This window comes from Sitophilus oryzae, unplaced genomic scaffold, assembly GCF_002938485.1.
Source record: "Sitophilus oryzae breed Bouriz unplaced genomic scaffold, Soryzae_2.0 scaffold_1590_pilon_pilon, whole genome shotgun sequence".
Lineage (NCBI taxonomy): Eukaryota > Metazoa > Arthropoda > Insecta > Coleoptera > Curculionidae > Sitophilus > Sitophilus oryzae.
Window position 1 is genome coordinate 1062156 of NW_022146270.1, and position 18159 is coordinate 1080314.

Sequence of the window (18159 nt, forward strand, 5' to 3'; positions counted from 1 at the left end):
TTTTCAGGGATGGGTTTTTATGCGTCATTTCATTATTACTTTTTTTACGCCAAATTTCAAACCATACTCTCTTTTGTCTGATAGTCTGAGGCATGTCTGAGGTCATATTGTTGTCATTTAGTTGGGTTTAAAAATATTCAAGGTTAACAGGAAAGCTGAAAAATAAAATATATTTAATGGGAACATTTAATTAATCATTAAGCACTACTACAAATATTTTGGTAAGTTACTGTTAGTCCCTTCAATATATTCGATTTATTTAATATTCTTATTTCCCTAACGGAAATGTCCACGTCAACCATTTCCCAACAATTAGGCTGAATTAGGTAGAATATACGTTAAATATACGAACAACATAAACATATTTTACGCTAGTTTATAGAATAGTTGTAGGAAGAATTAGCATCTAATTTGGGTATACCCTAATTTGTTGCCAAAAAATCATTTGTAGCAGAAGTAACGGTATACCGAAGTAAAAATTTGCAAGCATATTTTATTGAAAATTTATCGAACTTCTTATATTTTTTAAATCTTATTGTTTGCATATTTGCTATCAGACTTCTATTTTTTAATTCTTGATAAAGGTGGAAAAGTATTTTTATAATAAAAAGAGAATAGATAGAACGTAGGTAGAAATGGTTATATACAAACAAAACCTGTTGGCATAGACATGAACTAATAAAATATACCATGAATATACCCCTTTCACATGCCCCTTTCACTGCCCTTTCAAGTCTATCGAGACATATATAGGTATTCCGCTAGATTTCAACAATTGTCTACTGGTTTAAATGTGTCCCAAGTTACACAGTATTTTTTATAAAATGACACTGTTTGCAGTACTGTATGATATCAAAAAATATTTTTTTAATTGTCAAAATTGTAGGCATTTTGTAGCATGCTATGAGATTATTCCATTTTTTGATGAAAATATCAATACTTTTATTACTTCATGTATAACAAAACATTTATAAAGGTAAATAGTTACTTAAAAAATCCTCACATCAAAGAAGTTATTTTATGTTATTAATGTTAATTATGTTATGAACATTAACCCTTAACTGGTCCGGTAATAGATATGTATCATAAACGGTCCGGCGTAGTCTGTAGGACTACACCTTCTAAAAAGTTTAAAAACACAAAAACTAAAAAATAAAAAAAAATTATTTCATTATTATATTTTATTATGTATTATTAAACTAATGTAGACAAAATGGGTTCAATTAATATAAACTTTCAAAAAATATAAGTAGTACAAAATAAAATAACATATGTATGTTTGGTAAAAAAACAATATAAGTAGGTTTTTACTAAGCTCTAAAAATAAAACCAAATTACTAACAGTCAATACAAAATGGAAATAAGTTTTTAATACTATATGTAAAAAAGTAGGTTATAAAACTGGAGTTAAAGAAGAAGCTTTTAGTTACATGAGGCAAATTTCATTGTTTTCCTGAACATGTTTTACACGATGGATTCTTACATTCTAGGCATTAAAAATAATTAACTAGGACATAACATTGTCTTTGACTGGGATAACACTCTAGGATAAAAATATCTCCGTGGGCGTCTTCTGGTTGTACAGGAATTGCAGCTATTTCAATTGTAAAGCGTATTTCTCGTAGAATATTTGACATTGGGCGCGTTCAGGGACGGTCAGCGGCTGAGTGGCTGAGTAAGCGGTTTCCCTAAACGGTCACTTTTTACACGCAAAAACAGTCAGCCGCTGAGCAAAATACTCAGCGGTCGGTTCCTCATCATATCATTTTAATAGAGTTTCCTCATAACTAGAGCCTCCTAAATGCACTCTTTTCGAAGACCAGGTCCTATTTTACAAAAACTTGTAACCAATAAAATTTTACACAAACAGTCCGGCGTCGCGGCGTCGTCTGCGAGACTACGGCTTTAGTAACTTCTTCCAGAACTTCTAAAAAACTAATCCAGTTTTTGCACAAATATGCCTATCAGTTGTTGACCTAGAGGGGCAGGATTAGCTAGAACGCCAATCGTGTGGGCGGTCCCAGTAACTAATGAGACTGAGTTAATTATTTGGTGCAGTCTGTCAGACGACGCCGGACCAGTTAAGGGTTAATGGTAATTATGTTATTAATAAATATTAATTAAATTATTTATATTTATTGCCTATGTCTCAGTCCCGAAGTCCCAAAATGGGGACCAACATTTGAAAATTTGATAATTATTGGTTATTTTAATGAAATCAGCAATAAAATTAATATTTAGAATTAAATCCATGCATTACAAATAAATCCGACTTGAAAGGGTTAAGACCTAAATGTATTCTACATATGTATTTTGGTATGTAAAAAAAAAGGGAAATTAAAACAACTTTCGTTGCACGTCATCAATGACACCATGCGTCGTCTTATGGAGTTTGCTGGTGGTCGTATTATGATGTGCAACCAAAGAATTCCCAAAAAAAATTTCCCAAAGATGGGAAATTTTAATTTCCCATTATTATTAAGTCTCAGTCTCAGAACTACGTTGTGTCGCTGGCGAAATTACAAAAACAAACAATCGTAGTCATAGTTGTTAGTTTAGTAACTAAAGTCAAAATTGACAGCTGTTTGAATTTAGTACAAATATTGTTGGTTCTATGGCGTGTAGCCTCGTAACACTGCGTAGTTTTAGAACCACCTGAAAATACGATTACTAGCACTATTGCTGAACTACTCTGAACAAACCAATGAATATTTATTTCTATGTTATAAGTAAATTTTTATAGAGTAACTGCAGATATTTTATTCTAAGTTTCCAAACAACTGTCAAATTTGAGCATTATTAAATAAATAGCTTAGATTGCTAAGGATATTCCACGTTCGAATCACGTCAACGCTGTATGCCGGTTTATATTTTGTGTCTCTGTCTGTCAACTTATTATATATATTTATCTCTGTCGTATGCATTGAAATACAGGCCACGGATAGGTATGCAGAATGAATTATGCGAAATACACTGTGTAAATCACAATGTACATATCTATTTATTTTCAGTCTCCATTGTGTATATCCTAGATTATATGTGATATATTTTTTTTGTTAATTTAGCCATGGGTTATAACAGCTTGTCAGTGTTTGTGGCATTTCTACTAATTATCCATTCCTGCTTTGCACCACCTGTAACACAGAATAAACAAAATGGAAGTGAACATCCTCCCGATTCCGATATCGGTGGAATAGAAGATTATATGGAATATCACAGGTATCTCAAAGAAGTAGTTAATGCCCTCGAATCAGACCCAGACTTTCGACAAAAGTTAGAAAAAGCAGATGAGAGTGAAATTAAATCTGGGAAAATAGCTGATGAGTTACAGTTTGTTTCCCATCATGTCAGAACTAGGTAATATTATTTATAATAAATAGTTTTGTAAATAGTATTATATTGTAATTATTAGTAACCCATCAAAAACATAGAATGTAAAAAAACGCCGACGTAAGTATCGCAGCGCAATTCTTTCTCTACAAAATATTGTGAGATCTCATATAAAACCAAGTCAGATTATTTTATTAAGTTTCTATTCAAGCACTTATTCCACAATTTTCTTTTAAATTGTTAGTGTCAATATTAGACATCTCTATTTCTGTAATAATTATATTGACTTGGACGGTATGATATTTTACTAATTAAAATACTTTATTCTTAAGTTTGTTTGGATTTACTTGGTAATCGAAATGGTAGATCATTCTTTTATAATTATAGTTCCATGGAATCTAAACTATACTGTACTCAAAAACTGTAAGTGAAAAATTATGAGATATGAAAGTAGTTTCCAAAATTGTAAAATAAGATACTGAGTGTTCCATTTAAAATAACAAAAATACTACTAAAAAAAGTATTAAAATTCACCCTCAAGGCCCAACCTTTTAACATAGACTGTTATGTCCGAGGGTGATATGTTACCAAGGTCTGATAGGTCTAGCATGGTTTTCGCAAAAACCTCAAACCTGGCCCTGCTCCCAGCGAAGCAGGTGCACATAACGTGCTTCATGGTTTCATTACCTTACATACAGAGTCGGCATTCAGCGACCTCCACCAGTCTCATCCTCTACAGGCGTGATCTCAGTTTGCAGTTATCCGTGTATACTGCAGTGAGCGTACGCGCTCCATTCCTGCTGGCCTTTAAGAGCTCGAACGCACTGACGGCCTGCGGTGCTATTCTTGACATCGCTCGCAACTTTACATATTACATGTATTTGTATATTGCTTTCTCTGAGAAACGAGTGATATTTCAAGATGCGAGTGGTCAAGAATAGCTCCCCAGGTCGCAGCGGCCAGCCAACGACCACCAATCAAATGATACAACGCGCACTAACGTCCACGCCCAAGCGCAACGTCGCACGCGTCGCCTGCTCGTTTTTGTCGCCCACGTAGGACGAAGCGTAAGACTTACGTTTACTACTGTTTTGAGTTTGGATAGCCCTGCCAAGATTTCCTTGGCATGTTTCATTCTGGGACTGTCATTCCAGTTCTGAAACGTCATGCCCTTAACCTAGGGTTGCCAACTTTCAAATATAACAAATAGAGGACGAGAGGGTAAAAAAGAGGCTCAGGCGAAACATTTTTTGCCCAAATGTCTAGAATTTACCAAAAAGTTATGTAAACGTTATGCAATTGATGGTCTTTCTTACTTTCTTAAAAATAGTTATACTCAAAACTTGTTAAAATAAAACTAACCATTTTCAAGAAAACTTTTCTTTTTAAAACAAACATAAGCTTGGTTTGGTTTAATATATATGTTACGGTTAAAGTCTGATGTCCGGTTAATGTCGACATTACCCGGTTAATCTCGAGAATAACACAAAACAAAACAACCAAAAACATAACCTAACCAAAAGACACAGATTAACAATTTTTTAAAGCATTTTGGCGATAGACAAATATTTTTTAGATTTTGATTTTGGTATGTAAAAAAAGAGGACTTTTGCAATACACGAGAGAAAAGAGGACAGTGAGATCAAAAAGAGGACTGTCCTCTGTAATAGAGGACGGTTGGCAACCCTACCCTAACCCATTCACAGAGCCGGTCTCTTGCGAGATTTTTCAGAACGCCGCGCCGTGTTGGTTAGACTCACGTATGGCAAACCTGCACCTTTTTTTGGCGAGTGAGTCAGCACGTTCATTTCCCTCTAGGCCGTTATGTCCCTATATCCATATCAGAGGAACTCTGTTCTTATCTCCTAGTAAATTGAGTAGTTTCTTTATACAATGAAGAAACTACTCAATTTACTAGGAGAAAATAGTTTGTTCAAATGGACGAATCGTAAGAGTCCTAAAAAACTAAATGCCCATCACTAGATTACATTCTTAGATATTCTTTAAATAGATTAGACGAAATCAAGAGGATTGAGTTGCAAAGGTTAAAAGACCTTACAGAGCAGAAACGAAAATTGGAGAAAGAAGTAGAGTCAAATGGAATAAACGGAAACAGCATAGATATTCATCATCATTTGGACCAAAATAATCCTCATACCTTTGAAATAGAAGATCTGAAAAAATTAATAGCTAAAACTACTCAGGTACTTGGTGACTCAGTTTATATTTTTAATTAGAAATGTTTAAATATAATAGATTATAAATTAAATGTGCATCTTGTTTTTATTATTTAAGTTTCTTAAAATTTTCTTTCTTACTCAGATTTCTGAAGTTAACTTCTTTAAACAAATATCTATATAGATATCTGAGTTGTAATAAGTATGATACATTTATAGGACCTTGCTGAAGCCGATAAAAGGAGAAAAGAAGAATTTAAGAGATATGAAATGGAGAAAGAATATGAAAAACAAGAGAAATTGAATCATACTAATGGAGCTGAAAAGGAGAAACTTCAAAAGGAATATGAGGTTAGTAAATGTCCTGTATTTTTTCATCAAACTGTTTCGAATGGGATCTTTAGACGAGGTAACGAGTTTTTTTTATTAGCAAATAGCGATATTTCACCAAATATTAATAAAAAAAATCAAGTGTATTAAACAACACAAACAAAATAAAATATAATATTTAAGTTAAAAATTAGCATTCCTATGTGTTGTTAGAATAAAACACGTAAATAAAATACGTACTAAATAAATATAACAAGAGTAAAAACTAATTATAAATAGCTAGGTGTAATAAAATTTAATATCAAAAAAACTTATTAAGTTAAATAATATTAACCTAATTAATGAAACTACGAGTATATAAATATAATAAGTAGGGATTTAAGTATCCTTTTAGGAAAATAAGTAACGGGTTTTGATCAGTCATATCTAGAATTATTTTTTTTTCTATGGGAAAACTGTAGTAACTCACAGCTATATTTTTTTAATTTATTTTTTAGGTAGAAAAAGCACAAAAATATTGAATTACTTAAATTGATTTAAGACAATTAGATTTTGTTTTGTTTACATTTTTTTGTAAAAATTCGGGTTCAACTTTAGTAGATGAATGAGACAAATATTTTCTAAAGATATCATCTTCTTCAGACATGCCGGCAATACCACACGTAATAAGGGATGATAAGTAGTGATGGGAAAACCCGATTAATTTCAATAATCGAGTACTCGAGTTTCAAGCGATTGCAATAACCGAGTGATCGCTCGAGCGAAATATCACTCGTATTTAAAAATACGGTTTTTCACCCGTCGGTCGCTTGTTGTAAGCGCCTAGCAGTAAGTTGCGTGCGCAGTGATGAATAGCAAGTAGCCAGCGGCGAGCGATTCGCTTGATCGCTTGATTTAGTTTATTTCAAAGCATTGTCGATGCAGGTCGTAAAATTTTGTCCCTCAGATACGCAACGGATAAATATATACAGGGTGGCGCACCTCATTCGCCTCGGTTGATTATACGAAAACGGAAAGATGTAGAAACATAATTTTTTATGGGTATATGTAGAAAGGCAATGTGCATAATTTAAAATTATTTTCAAATGTACAGAGTGTGTCAGAACTATATATCTATACCAAAGTTATATTTTTTCTTATGGAACACCCGGTATTTTATTTAATTTTTGGATTCTTCGGCATAAAATAAGGCATTTATTATAAGGGTTCAATATGTTTAAATGCTTTGGTTTTTGAGATATTTAAAGATATTTAAATATGCATGCTGTAATAAAAAAGTTTGTCAACACCCTGTACATTACTTTTCAGAGTTAATTCTAGTGCTGACTTTGAAGCCAGGGAAATAAACTTTACTAAAAAAAAATTATTGCTTCCTTAAATGTATAAAGGGGTATCAAAATTTGCTGGTCTATTTTAAATATTTATTTTAACTAAAAACTTCGTTATTTCAAATACAACACCCAGTATTTTTTAAAATAAATCGAAGCAGATTTAAATGCTCTTTCAAACTGTATTAGGGTTTCCTATACCTATCTAGCTCAGATTTTGAATAAAAAGCGATTTTTCAATAAAATGGCAATCAAGATGACTGGTGTCGCCATGGAATTTGCTAGTGACAGTTAGTAGATGTTTTCAAAATCGACATTAGTTTATAGACCTTATTTAAATTTATTTAACAGTTTACTTTTATTTAATTTACCTACAATAGTTTAATAAGTAGGTATTTATTATTTTATCAAGAAAAATAAAGAAGTAGTCCTTTTTGATTTATATTACGATGACTTGTAGAAATATGGGATTTTCTATAAAAGAACCAATTAAGGCAAATTCACTTTCTTCACTCCCAACGACAGATTTCTGCCTAATAGGGTTTTTCATATACCACACTATCAGCTCTGCGAAATAGGAAAAGTTGTTTTTCAAAGGAACGCTTGTCAAGAAAATTCATATTTGGACATCTTTGAGCATAAACTCTTCAGGCTAACACCCCCCCCAAGCAATTGTCCTCACAAAATAAAACCACTAGTAACATATCCATTCCTTCGGCAGATACTGCGTCATTTTTCTTGATAAAATAATAAATACTTACTTATTAACCTTATTGTAGATAAATTAAATGAAAATAACCTGTTATAAATTAAAATAAAGTCCATAAACTAATGTCGATTTTGAAAATAGCTACTAAGTGTCACTAGAAAATTGCCATAGCGACACCAGCCATTTTGATTACAATTTTATTGAAAAATCGCTTTTTATTCAAAATCTGAGCCAAATAGGTATAGGAAACCTTAATACAGTTTGAAAGAGCATTTAAATCTGTTTTGACTTATTTAAAAAGATACAGGGTGTTGTATTTGAAATAACGAAGTTTTTATGTAAAATAAATATTTAAAATAGACCAGCAATTTTTAATACCCCTGTATACATTTAAGGAAGCAATCAAGTTTTTTAGTAAAGTTTATTTCTCTGGCTTGAAAGTCAGCACAAGAATTAATTCTGAAAAGCAATGTACGAGGTGCTGACAAACTTTTTTATTATAGCATGCATAATTAAATATCTTTAAATATCTCAAAAACCAAAGCTTTTAAACATATTAAACCCTTATAATAAATGCCTTATTTTATGTCCAAGAATCCAAAAATGAAATAAAATACCGGGTGTTCCATAAGAAAAAACATAACTTTGGTATGGATCTCAGTTTTGACACACCCTGTACATTTCAAAATAATTTTAAATTATGCACATTACCTTCCCACATGCACCCATAAAATATTTTGTTTCTACATTTTTCCGTTTTCGTATAATCAACCGAGGCGAATGAGGTGCGCCACCCTGTATACGGCGTCGTATAAATTTGCTACCTGCAATGTATGTAGAAATTTCGCTCGGCTTTTTATCGTGTAGGTCACATTAAAATCGGATTTCAATTTATTTCATTCTAGGATCGCTTGCGTTCGTCGCTTGGTACTCGTCACTTGCATCGCTCGTTCATAATCGAGCGATGTCGGTTATTTTAATAATCGAGTACTCGAGCGAATTTTCGCTCGAGTTATCCCATCATTAATAATAAGGATTTTCGGGAATGTCTCTGTAACTGTGCGACCAGACAGAACAATGACCTGTGATTTTTAAACAAAATTTAATAAACAATAATATATGAAAGTCAGATTACACGGGTTACGACACGGTGGTAATTTTTAGTTCAGATGTGTCAGATTTTTAGAAGTGTTTCTATTGTAAAGACGCCTTTGTAAATATCGTTGGATTTTTGTTTAAGTCGGTAGTTCGGTAGATTACAGACGAAATTGGTATAGTCTGTGAAACGAATAACTTTGAATTTGACTGTTCCCGCGGGTTTTTCTAGTGTTAATTTTATTAGGTTAGCAACCTGCGGCCATGTTGACGCAATGCCGTCTCTAATAGAACAGCCTCGGAGCGAGATTTATGACGTGACGCTAGTTAGATACTACGGATTAATAAATATGTTGTAGAATACATGAAAAACATAATCATAATTATTCCTCGTATTTTTGGTTTGTATTTTAAAAATGATATAGTTTAAATGAAATATTCATAATATACAGTTAATAAATAAAATATACATATATACCTATTTATAGTAATAAATACTTTGGGGCAAATCAACTATAAACCATACAAATGCAGAAAATGTTTTACAATATACAAATAATGAATAGGTAGATAAGATAATGGGTTAATTTTAAATGTAAAATATATTTTAAATTTTGGGGTTTGAAAATCGATCTAATTTAACAAAAAACATTCAATATCTACTGATAGTGATGTATTATTATTTGCATTCACAAAATTTATGTGTATATTTTGCAAGTATCAATGTTCGAAAAATTATATTTGCAAATAATACCACAATATCATCGAAAAAAAGGCGTCAGCGATGGCTATGAAATAAAGAACGCTGTCATTATATAGTATCTAACTAGCGTGACGTCATAAATCTTGCTCCGAGGCTGTTCTATTAGAGACGGCATTGGTCTGATATTTAGAAATGTCAAAAGCTGATGACATTTTACTTTTGACAATTATGGCATTTCGTGTTAATTTTTGCAAGAAGAGGAAGAACTGTCACTTGTTTTATTGTTTTCCTTTTCTATTTCATGAAAGTAAAAAGAGTTACCTATCTGATTCGTTCAGGCACTCAATTTAAAGAATATCAGTAATTTTTTGACAGAGGGATTTTATATTTGCCATGTTGGTGAAAAATAACGGTCAAAATTCAAAGTTATTCATTTTATAGACTATAGACCTGGCAACTCTCTGGCGGACTGTCGCGGAGTCGCGGGTGCCCGTGGTTACATTGGATGCGTGTCCGTGCGTTTTTTTGGCCGTACGTGCTCGGACGTGCACGCAGCAAAAAACAAACAAATGCATCGGAGTTTGCGCGTCCGTGCACGTACGTCAATTCCCGTTGGTCGGATGAAAACAAACTGGTTTGTTTTTTTTAATACGTGCACGTCCGAGCGTTCGAATTTTTATATCTCCGGGCCCAATACTGTCCCGAAAAATTTGAATATTTTTGAATACCAGGTTTATTTTTATTTAGGATATATTAATGTTGATGGAAAAAATATTCAAAAAATTTGACCGGTTGCTGTTTTAATTCATCAAATATTTTATATATTCATTTTCTTCTCCTTTTCTTGCATATAAATCATTTACCCAACATTTTCTTTTGTTCGTAAGTAGTTATTTTAACATTAAATCTTCGGACAGCATCAAAGTAGTGGCATCCGTTTTGACAAACTCGACACTCAAGACACCCTGAACGCGCATGTTAATGTAACCACTAAAATAAAATAGTTGTGCGAGTAAATTCCGTCAGAGCTTTTTTAAACGTGCAAGCCATATGTAAAATATTTCGTGAATTCAAACAGCAACCGGTCAAATTTGTTGAATATTTTAGAATGTTTCCATCAACATTAATATATCCTAAATAAAAATAAACCTGGTGTTCAAAAATATTCAAATTTTTTGGGACGGTATTGAGCCCAGAGATATAAAAATTCGAACGCTCGGACGTGCACGTATTAAAAAAAAACTAGTTTGTTTTCATCCGACCAACGGAAATTAACGTACGTGAACGGACGCGCAAACTCGATGCAATGGAACCGCCTGCGTAGATACCATTTGTTTGTTTTTCGCTGCGTGCACGTCCGAGCACGTACGACCAAAAAAACGCACGGACAAGCATCCAATGTAACCACGGGCTAAAGGGTAGGGGTTGGAAGGCGGCGGCGTTTCCGAAATATGTTGTCTTGTTGGAGTTTGGTTAACTCGACAGTCGTAGTGGAAGTGAAAACGGGGAAGTTGTTGTCCGTCTCTATTTAACCTTAGACTTTATAGGCGTTACATTTCAATGCATGAAAACTGGGGTGCAAAACTGCAAGAAGTGCTTTGCCTGCAGTGTATAGCATATTTTGTTTTAGGAACTAGAGGCAAAACATAAAAAACACGAAAAACTTCACGAGCCAGGACATAAACAGCAATTAGAAGAAGTATGGGAAGAGCAAGATCAAATGCAGCAGGACTTCGATCCAAAAACTTTCTTCATGTTGCATGATATAGATGGAAATGGACTGTGGGATCAGGTAAATTGATTTATTAAGTAGAAAAGGTGAAGGAAAAAATTATATGAAATGACTTAACCACATTAATGATTTTCAGGATGAAGTAAAAGCTTTGTTCATAAAAGAACTGGATAAAATGTACCAACAAGGAGCGCCTGAAGATGACATGAGGGAACGTGTAGAGGAAATGGAAAGAATGAGGGAAAGAGTATTTACGGAAATGGATTATAATAGAGATGGTTTTATTGACTACAGAGAATTTCAGCAGCAAACATACACGGATAATTTTAAGCAAGATCATGGATGGCAGGTAAATTAATAAAGTTGGAGAGATATGATAAATTTTCACTTTTACTATACTTTATATTTTAATGTGCTTTAGGGTTTAGATGAACAGACCAAACCTTACAGTGAAGAAGAGTTGGCCGAATACATTAGACAACATCATGCGGCCAATCAGATTCCACAGTATGATTATATGCCACATCAACAGGTAATAAATTATATTTACCATGCATAACCTAATGTAAATCTAAAATTATTATTGTGTACAATTATATTAATTGTACCGTAAATTTTAAAGGTTCATCCAGGATATCAACAGCCTCAAGGAGGTTATCAACAGCCTCAAGGAGGTTATCAACAGCACCAAGGAGGTTATCAACAGATTCCACAGGGATATCAACAGGTTCAGCAAAACCAACAATTTCATGCTGGTCAAGTACCACCTCAGCATTCAGTAAGTGGTTAGGCATGCATCAGTAAATGAAAATAATATATTATAATTTTTCTTTGAAGGATTTAAATACAAATGAAGTCTACCAAAATCAGCAACCTCCACCTCAGCAATTCCAACAAGTGCCACAACAACAGTATAATCAGCCTGGACAAGGTAATCCGCAAAATGTTCCTTTGAATCAAAATCAACAACAGTTCCAACATGTACCACAGCAACAGTTTAATCAACCTGGACAAGCTATTCCCCAAAATATTCCTGTAAACCACAATCAGCAACAGTTCCAGCAAGTACAACATCAACAACTTAATCAGCCAGGGCAGGCGAATCAGCAACAGGTCAACAATGCACAAAATTATCAAGCAAATGTACCTTCTGCTCAAATTCAGTACCAACGAACAAATTTTGGTAATCAACAATTTCAGCAACAACATCAAGATGTTGCTAATCAACAACAACCTGGTGTAGGCGTGAATCAACAAGTAAATGCCCAACAAATTTCGAATAACAATCAGCCATCTAGTAATTTAAATCAACAACATAATATTGGGAATGTGCAATCTCAGCAAAAAGTGAATAATATGCCACCTCCCCAAGTTAATCAGGTTTAAAATTAAAAGTATCAAATATGAATATTCCCAGTGATATTTAGACTATATTCCGTATAAAATCAAGGTCATTACACTAGAAAAGCTTTTTGATAACTGTTGGACCAATCAGGGCACTGTATTATAATGCGTCATAGGGAGGAAATTGAGTTTTTTTTATATTCATTAAAATATGTAGCTTATCACAGATATAATGTACATTAATTAAATAAAATCATGATATGAAACACTATGACGAGAAATTTTCCTTCTCTCGCTTCTATATGACCACTTATAGATCATACCAAATAAACTTTTAGTCGCGTGATTAAGCCTGACTGGCACAGTGTAGCCGACTTTTATATAATTTCTATAATTTCTTTTAATCAAAATACTTTTTGAAACAAAAATGAATTATTTCTGTGACTAAGGCAGAACCCGATATGTCAATAGGAAAATAATGTTAACATATCCGGTTTTGCCTTATGTAGTAGCACAGAATTATAAACATATATACAGTTATTTACATCAACGAAACTCACCTCCCTAACAGCATTTAATAGACATAAAGAGCCATTATTATTGCGTTCCCATTCAAAATATTCTAAAAAGGGGTACAATGAGTTTTTTCAACGGCTGTTAAGCTGCTTCGGCATCTTGTAGATCTCGCACTACAAGCTGTTTTAAAAAGAACAATTTTCGACAGCAAGGTCTGTTTGTACAGCATTTTAAGCCTAAAATATTACTGTGAGGTTCTCTTCCTTTTTGAGAACGCTTACGGACGCCGAGTTGCCTTGGTTCGGTACTCGGGCGCCACCCTCAAAGTTTATAGTGTTTGAGAGACCACTAGTGCCAGTACGGGTAGTTTTTATACAGTGGAGATACCAGGGAGTGATGAGATGAAAAGAAAATAAAACACACAATTAACTATAACGTAACACTAGGTTTTTATTTAACAAATTAATTATGTACAAAAGTAATCAAAGAAAGTTTACGTTCTGGAATTGTAACAATAGTAAAATAAAATGTATGTTTAGCAACCCGTAAAGCAAAATTTATAATAACAACCGTGTACCTCTAGAGTTCTGATCAATTATTCCCAATACGCAACTCTCTGACTGACTATCACTCGAACACAAGACGCGTTCCCGAAGTGACGTTCTGTTATACACAGAGACGCGGTTCCCGGATCGGCGGCGATTTTAACAGCATCCCGTTGGACACGACGACGCGAGTCCCAGATCGGCGTCGGAGTTAGTGGCGTCCCATTGAACACAGACGTAGGTACCGGAGCAACACACTCTACCGCGACGCGACTCTCTAAGCGGCGGCGACGTCGTTACAGGCGTCCCGATGGTCACATTACGGCGAAACACGGACCCCGGATCGGCGTCGGAGTTAACAGCGTCCCGTGGCGCACAGACGCGAGTCCTGGATCGACGTCGAAGTTAGCGACGCCTCGGCGAGTTGTACACCGTCCGCATTAGCGCGGCACGCACACACCGCCCGGTCAGGACAGCCTCGGGATATCGGCGAGATCCCGTCCAGCGTCACTGTTGCAGGGTGCCGTCCGGACGACACACATAGAGAAAAGCGGGCGCGACAAAACCAGCCTCGCGAGTTGGGCGAGATCCTGTTCAAGCACCATAAATATCCGCGACCCGTGCGTTTAATGAACTACCTTGGACCTTTATTTAATGAACTACCTTGGACCAGAAAAAAATTAATCATTAACCCTTAACTAGCTTTTCCCGAGAGGTACGTTCTACCGGAGCAGATGTCAGACAGAACCCCGAAGGGCCACGATTCCCGACGACCTGCCCAAGCACCGCGTAGTCCCTCTTTTGCCTGGTCGGCAACCCTGGTAATTTTAATGTCAATAAAGGAAACTAAGGTCTAGGAAACATTTTCTAGATTGACAAAGAGTTTCAGTTTACAAAATAAATGGTATTTGTTTTTTTTTTATATAAAATTTATGTAATAAAATTGCATCTCATTACCTGCATATGCGTAGGAATTTGATATTAGTCGCTCGGTTAACACGTTATCTGGAATATCTGTCTAATTCGCGAATTAGCTGTGTTAACAGATATAACTAGTGATAAGATAACTCGAGCGAAAATTTGCTCGAGTACTCGATTATTGAAATAACCGACATCGCTCGATTATGAACGAGTGATGCGACAAGTGACGAGTTACGAGCGACGAACGCAAGCGATCCTAGAATGAAATAAATTGAAATCCGATTTTAATGTAACATACTCGATAAAAAGCCGAGCGAGTTTTCTACATACATTGCAGGTAGCAACTTTATACGACGTTATCCGTTGCGAATCTGAGTGACAAAATTTTACGACCTACATCGACAATGCTTTGAAATAAACCTCGAAATAAACCAAATCAAGTGATCAAGTGAATCGCTCGTCGTTTGCTACTTGCCATTCATCACCGAAAGAATATGTGCTCTGCGCACGCAACTTACTGCTTGGCGTTAGAAGTACAACAAGCGACAGGCGAAAAACCGTATTTTTAAATACGAGCGATATTTCGCTCGATTATTGAAATCGCTTGAAACTCGAGTACTCGATTATTGATATTAATCGTTTTTTCCCATCACTAGATATAACCAATTATATTGTATAACTAATAATCTATCTAACCGGATAATTTGCGAACATTTTAAAATAAATTTGTTTCTTTTAGCATTAACCGACTGTATTGGTTAATTCTTATTCTAGCTGGCTAATTTCGTGTGTTATCTGTTTTTATGCCGGCTATTTCGTGCATCGATATAGCTATTAAAAACTATTCTAGTCTAATGATACTTGGGTATATAGGCTAACACGTATCCAATAGTTGGCGCCAGTATTACGGGATGCCAGCACTGACATGCTGAAGGCGCCGTGTAAACTCTTCTGTACTATTTGACACAAAAAATTGTTTAATGGTGCCGCTACTATGCTAGTTCTGTTGTAGCATACTAGTGATATAGGAACTGCTTCTGGAACTACGAGTACTGCAAATTATCCTTTAAACTGGTAATAAAGTCATAACATTGTATTTTTAGTTTTAATATTGAATTTTTAGTCTTTCTCTAAAAGTTGAGGAATATCAATAGTTATACAGGGTATCCCATAAATAAGTGGAGTAAAGTATTTTAAGGACTGGTAGATCTCGATAAAAGATACATATTTTCTCTTTATCGTTTTTCAAATAAGTCTAAAATAACGTACTTATTTTACTTTGAAAATTTCCAAAAAAAATGATTTTTTGCTAAAATTTTGAGAACCACTGGATCTTTTCTGGATTTTCTTTCTTGTAAATTTAATCTCATACCTATGTTGCCATATTATCAAGAAATTATGTTTTTTAACTAAAAAAAATCCCAAAAAATTTCGATTTTTAAAAAAAAATTTCTGGGACACCCTGTATAATAAAATATCGTGTGTTAGTGGCGCACGTTTCTGAAAAAAAATACACGACAAAAATAGTAGTGTTTTTTTATGTTAATTATTATCCCAGGTGTAATTTACTAATTAATGAAGAATTCATTTATGTAAACAATTACATAAAGTAAGAAATTGTGAAAACTCTACCTAACCCCATAAATTAAATACTTTTATTTTTATTGGTGTGGAATTTTACACCACACTCCAGGATCTATGTATTTGACCTACAAATGCTATCATAGAAATCGGCGTTCCTAACCAAAGATATAAATTGGTTTGAATCAAGCTCAGAAATGTTTTAAAGATATAGTGTATTTCTAAATCCTGTTCTACTGATTAATATATTAGTTTTATTTATGTGATATGCTTAGGTAAAATAATCTGTTATTTATATTTGTCACTTTTTTATTTATATTTATTAAAGGGTAGTAATAACTAGTCTTTGGTTTGTGTTATTCTCCTATTAGTCTAATGGTGCGTTTAGACTTGAGCACGCACGCACTGATCCTTCGCGAATGCTCAAGTGTAAACGGTCAGTGTCACTCTGAATCTGTCTGTGCGCGAGCAGCCGCAAACGTGTGCCGTCTGATGTCGGTTTTTGGTCCGTGCACAAAAGAAATGATGTGTACGCGAACGCTCAGTTTACACCGGCAATTTGTTTTGTCTGCGTGCGTGCGTGCCTTCACTAACACAACTCTACCGGTCGCGCATAAATGGATCACTTATTCATTCGTCGAAAAATAAGTTTTTAATTTAAACGGATCTGAGAGTGCGCGTACGAATGCTGTGCGCGTACGCTCAGCTCGTGCGTGCTCAAGTCTAAATGCACCATAAGAGTAAAGGTTGTCGCCCACTAGACCGCTGCGCGGTGCGGCGCTGGGAAGAGAATTTTTTCCGGCTGCGAAGGGACTGCGCCCACTATAGCGCGCTTTTGAAACGCGGCAACGCTATTTAGTTATAGTCGAAGTGTTTTTTACTTACTATAGTTTAGTTTTTAAAGCAATGAGTTCAAGTACGGACGAAAGCATATTTTTTGTGCTCTTCTAACAGAAGAAGAGGAAGAGGGGGTGAGGAAAAGTTTGGACTCATACGATTAACAAAAAAAGAAAGAAGTTTGGAGAATTTTACCATCTTTTTCCAGATTTAATAAAAGACAAAATCATTTTTTCAGTATTACAAAATATAAAGGAAACATTTTACGCACTCCTCAATTGAGGGTTTTAGAAGAAAAAACACCGGTATATCTACTCATCATATTTTTCAGAAGAGACAAATTACTAATATTTTGATAATTCTTATTTATTCTGATGTGTATATTAGTTATGTGGTCAAAAAACCCTGATCTTTTTATATATTTAGGTAATTAGAATTTAAAAATTGGAGATTGTCACTTTTGTTAAAAAGTGGGGTTGCCAGTTTTGCCTCTACACCCTCAATTATATTAAATCTTTGATAGAAAGGCATTTCGTCCATCTGTCTCTAGTGAGGGAAGACTAAAAAAATATCATATTCCTTTATGAAAATCGATTTGCCTAATTTACCTTTAAAAATAGAATTCTGCCATTGATACATATCACTAGTTCCTAGTCAAAAAGCCAACTGAAAAGACTCGAATGCAAAATTATCTGCCTTGTGAGTACGCACACTGCAACGCGTCGAAACGCGGGAGACGGAAAAAAGTTGCTAGAGAAGTCTTCCGACTTCTTGACGGAAATTCCGTGGCGCGCTTCTGCGCTGCGCCCTCTAATGTACGTTGGTCCATTTAAATACATGGCAAGCAGACAAAAGAAATTTCCACATGGCGCCGCGCCGCGTCGCGCCGCGGTCTAGTGGGCGACAACCTTTAGCCACGTTTTTGAGAGATATATCTTTTGCTATGCTATGCTGTCTTGAACAGCGTGCGGGTCATCGCTACCAGTAGACGTTGCGTTCACTACTGCGCAT

General features: G+C 34.7%; 1 protein-coding gene across 2 annotated transcripts; it reads left to right on the top strand.

The window, feature by feature from the left end:
* Positions 1-63: 63 nt before the first annotated feature.
* LOC115879932 (nucleobindin-2) lies at positions 64-14350 on the top strand. 2 transcript variants are annotated; one of them, XM_030896991.1, is made up of 9 exons: positions 64-221; positions 3066-3357; positions 5342-5534; positions 5727-5858; positions 11303-11464; positions 11541-11753; positions 11826-11936; positions 12027-12182; positions 12242-14350. In XM_030896991.1, exons 2-9 carry the CDS (start codon positions 3068-3070, stop codon positions 12788-12790), a joined length of 1806 nt encoding a protein of 601 aa, XP_030752851.1. In that variant the 5' UTR covers positions 64-221; positions 3066-3067; the 3' UTR covers positions 12791-14350. The 2 variants fall into 2 exon arrangements, with proteins under 2 accessions (XP_030752851.1, XP_030752852.1); XM_030896992.1 differs by lacking the exons at positions 64-221; positions 3066-3357 and adding an exon at positions 5253-5278.
* The last annotated feature ends 3809 nt before the right edge of the window (positions 14351-18159 follow it).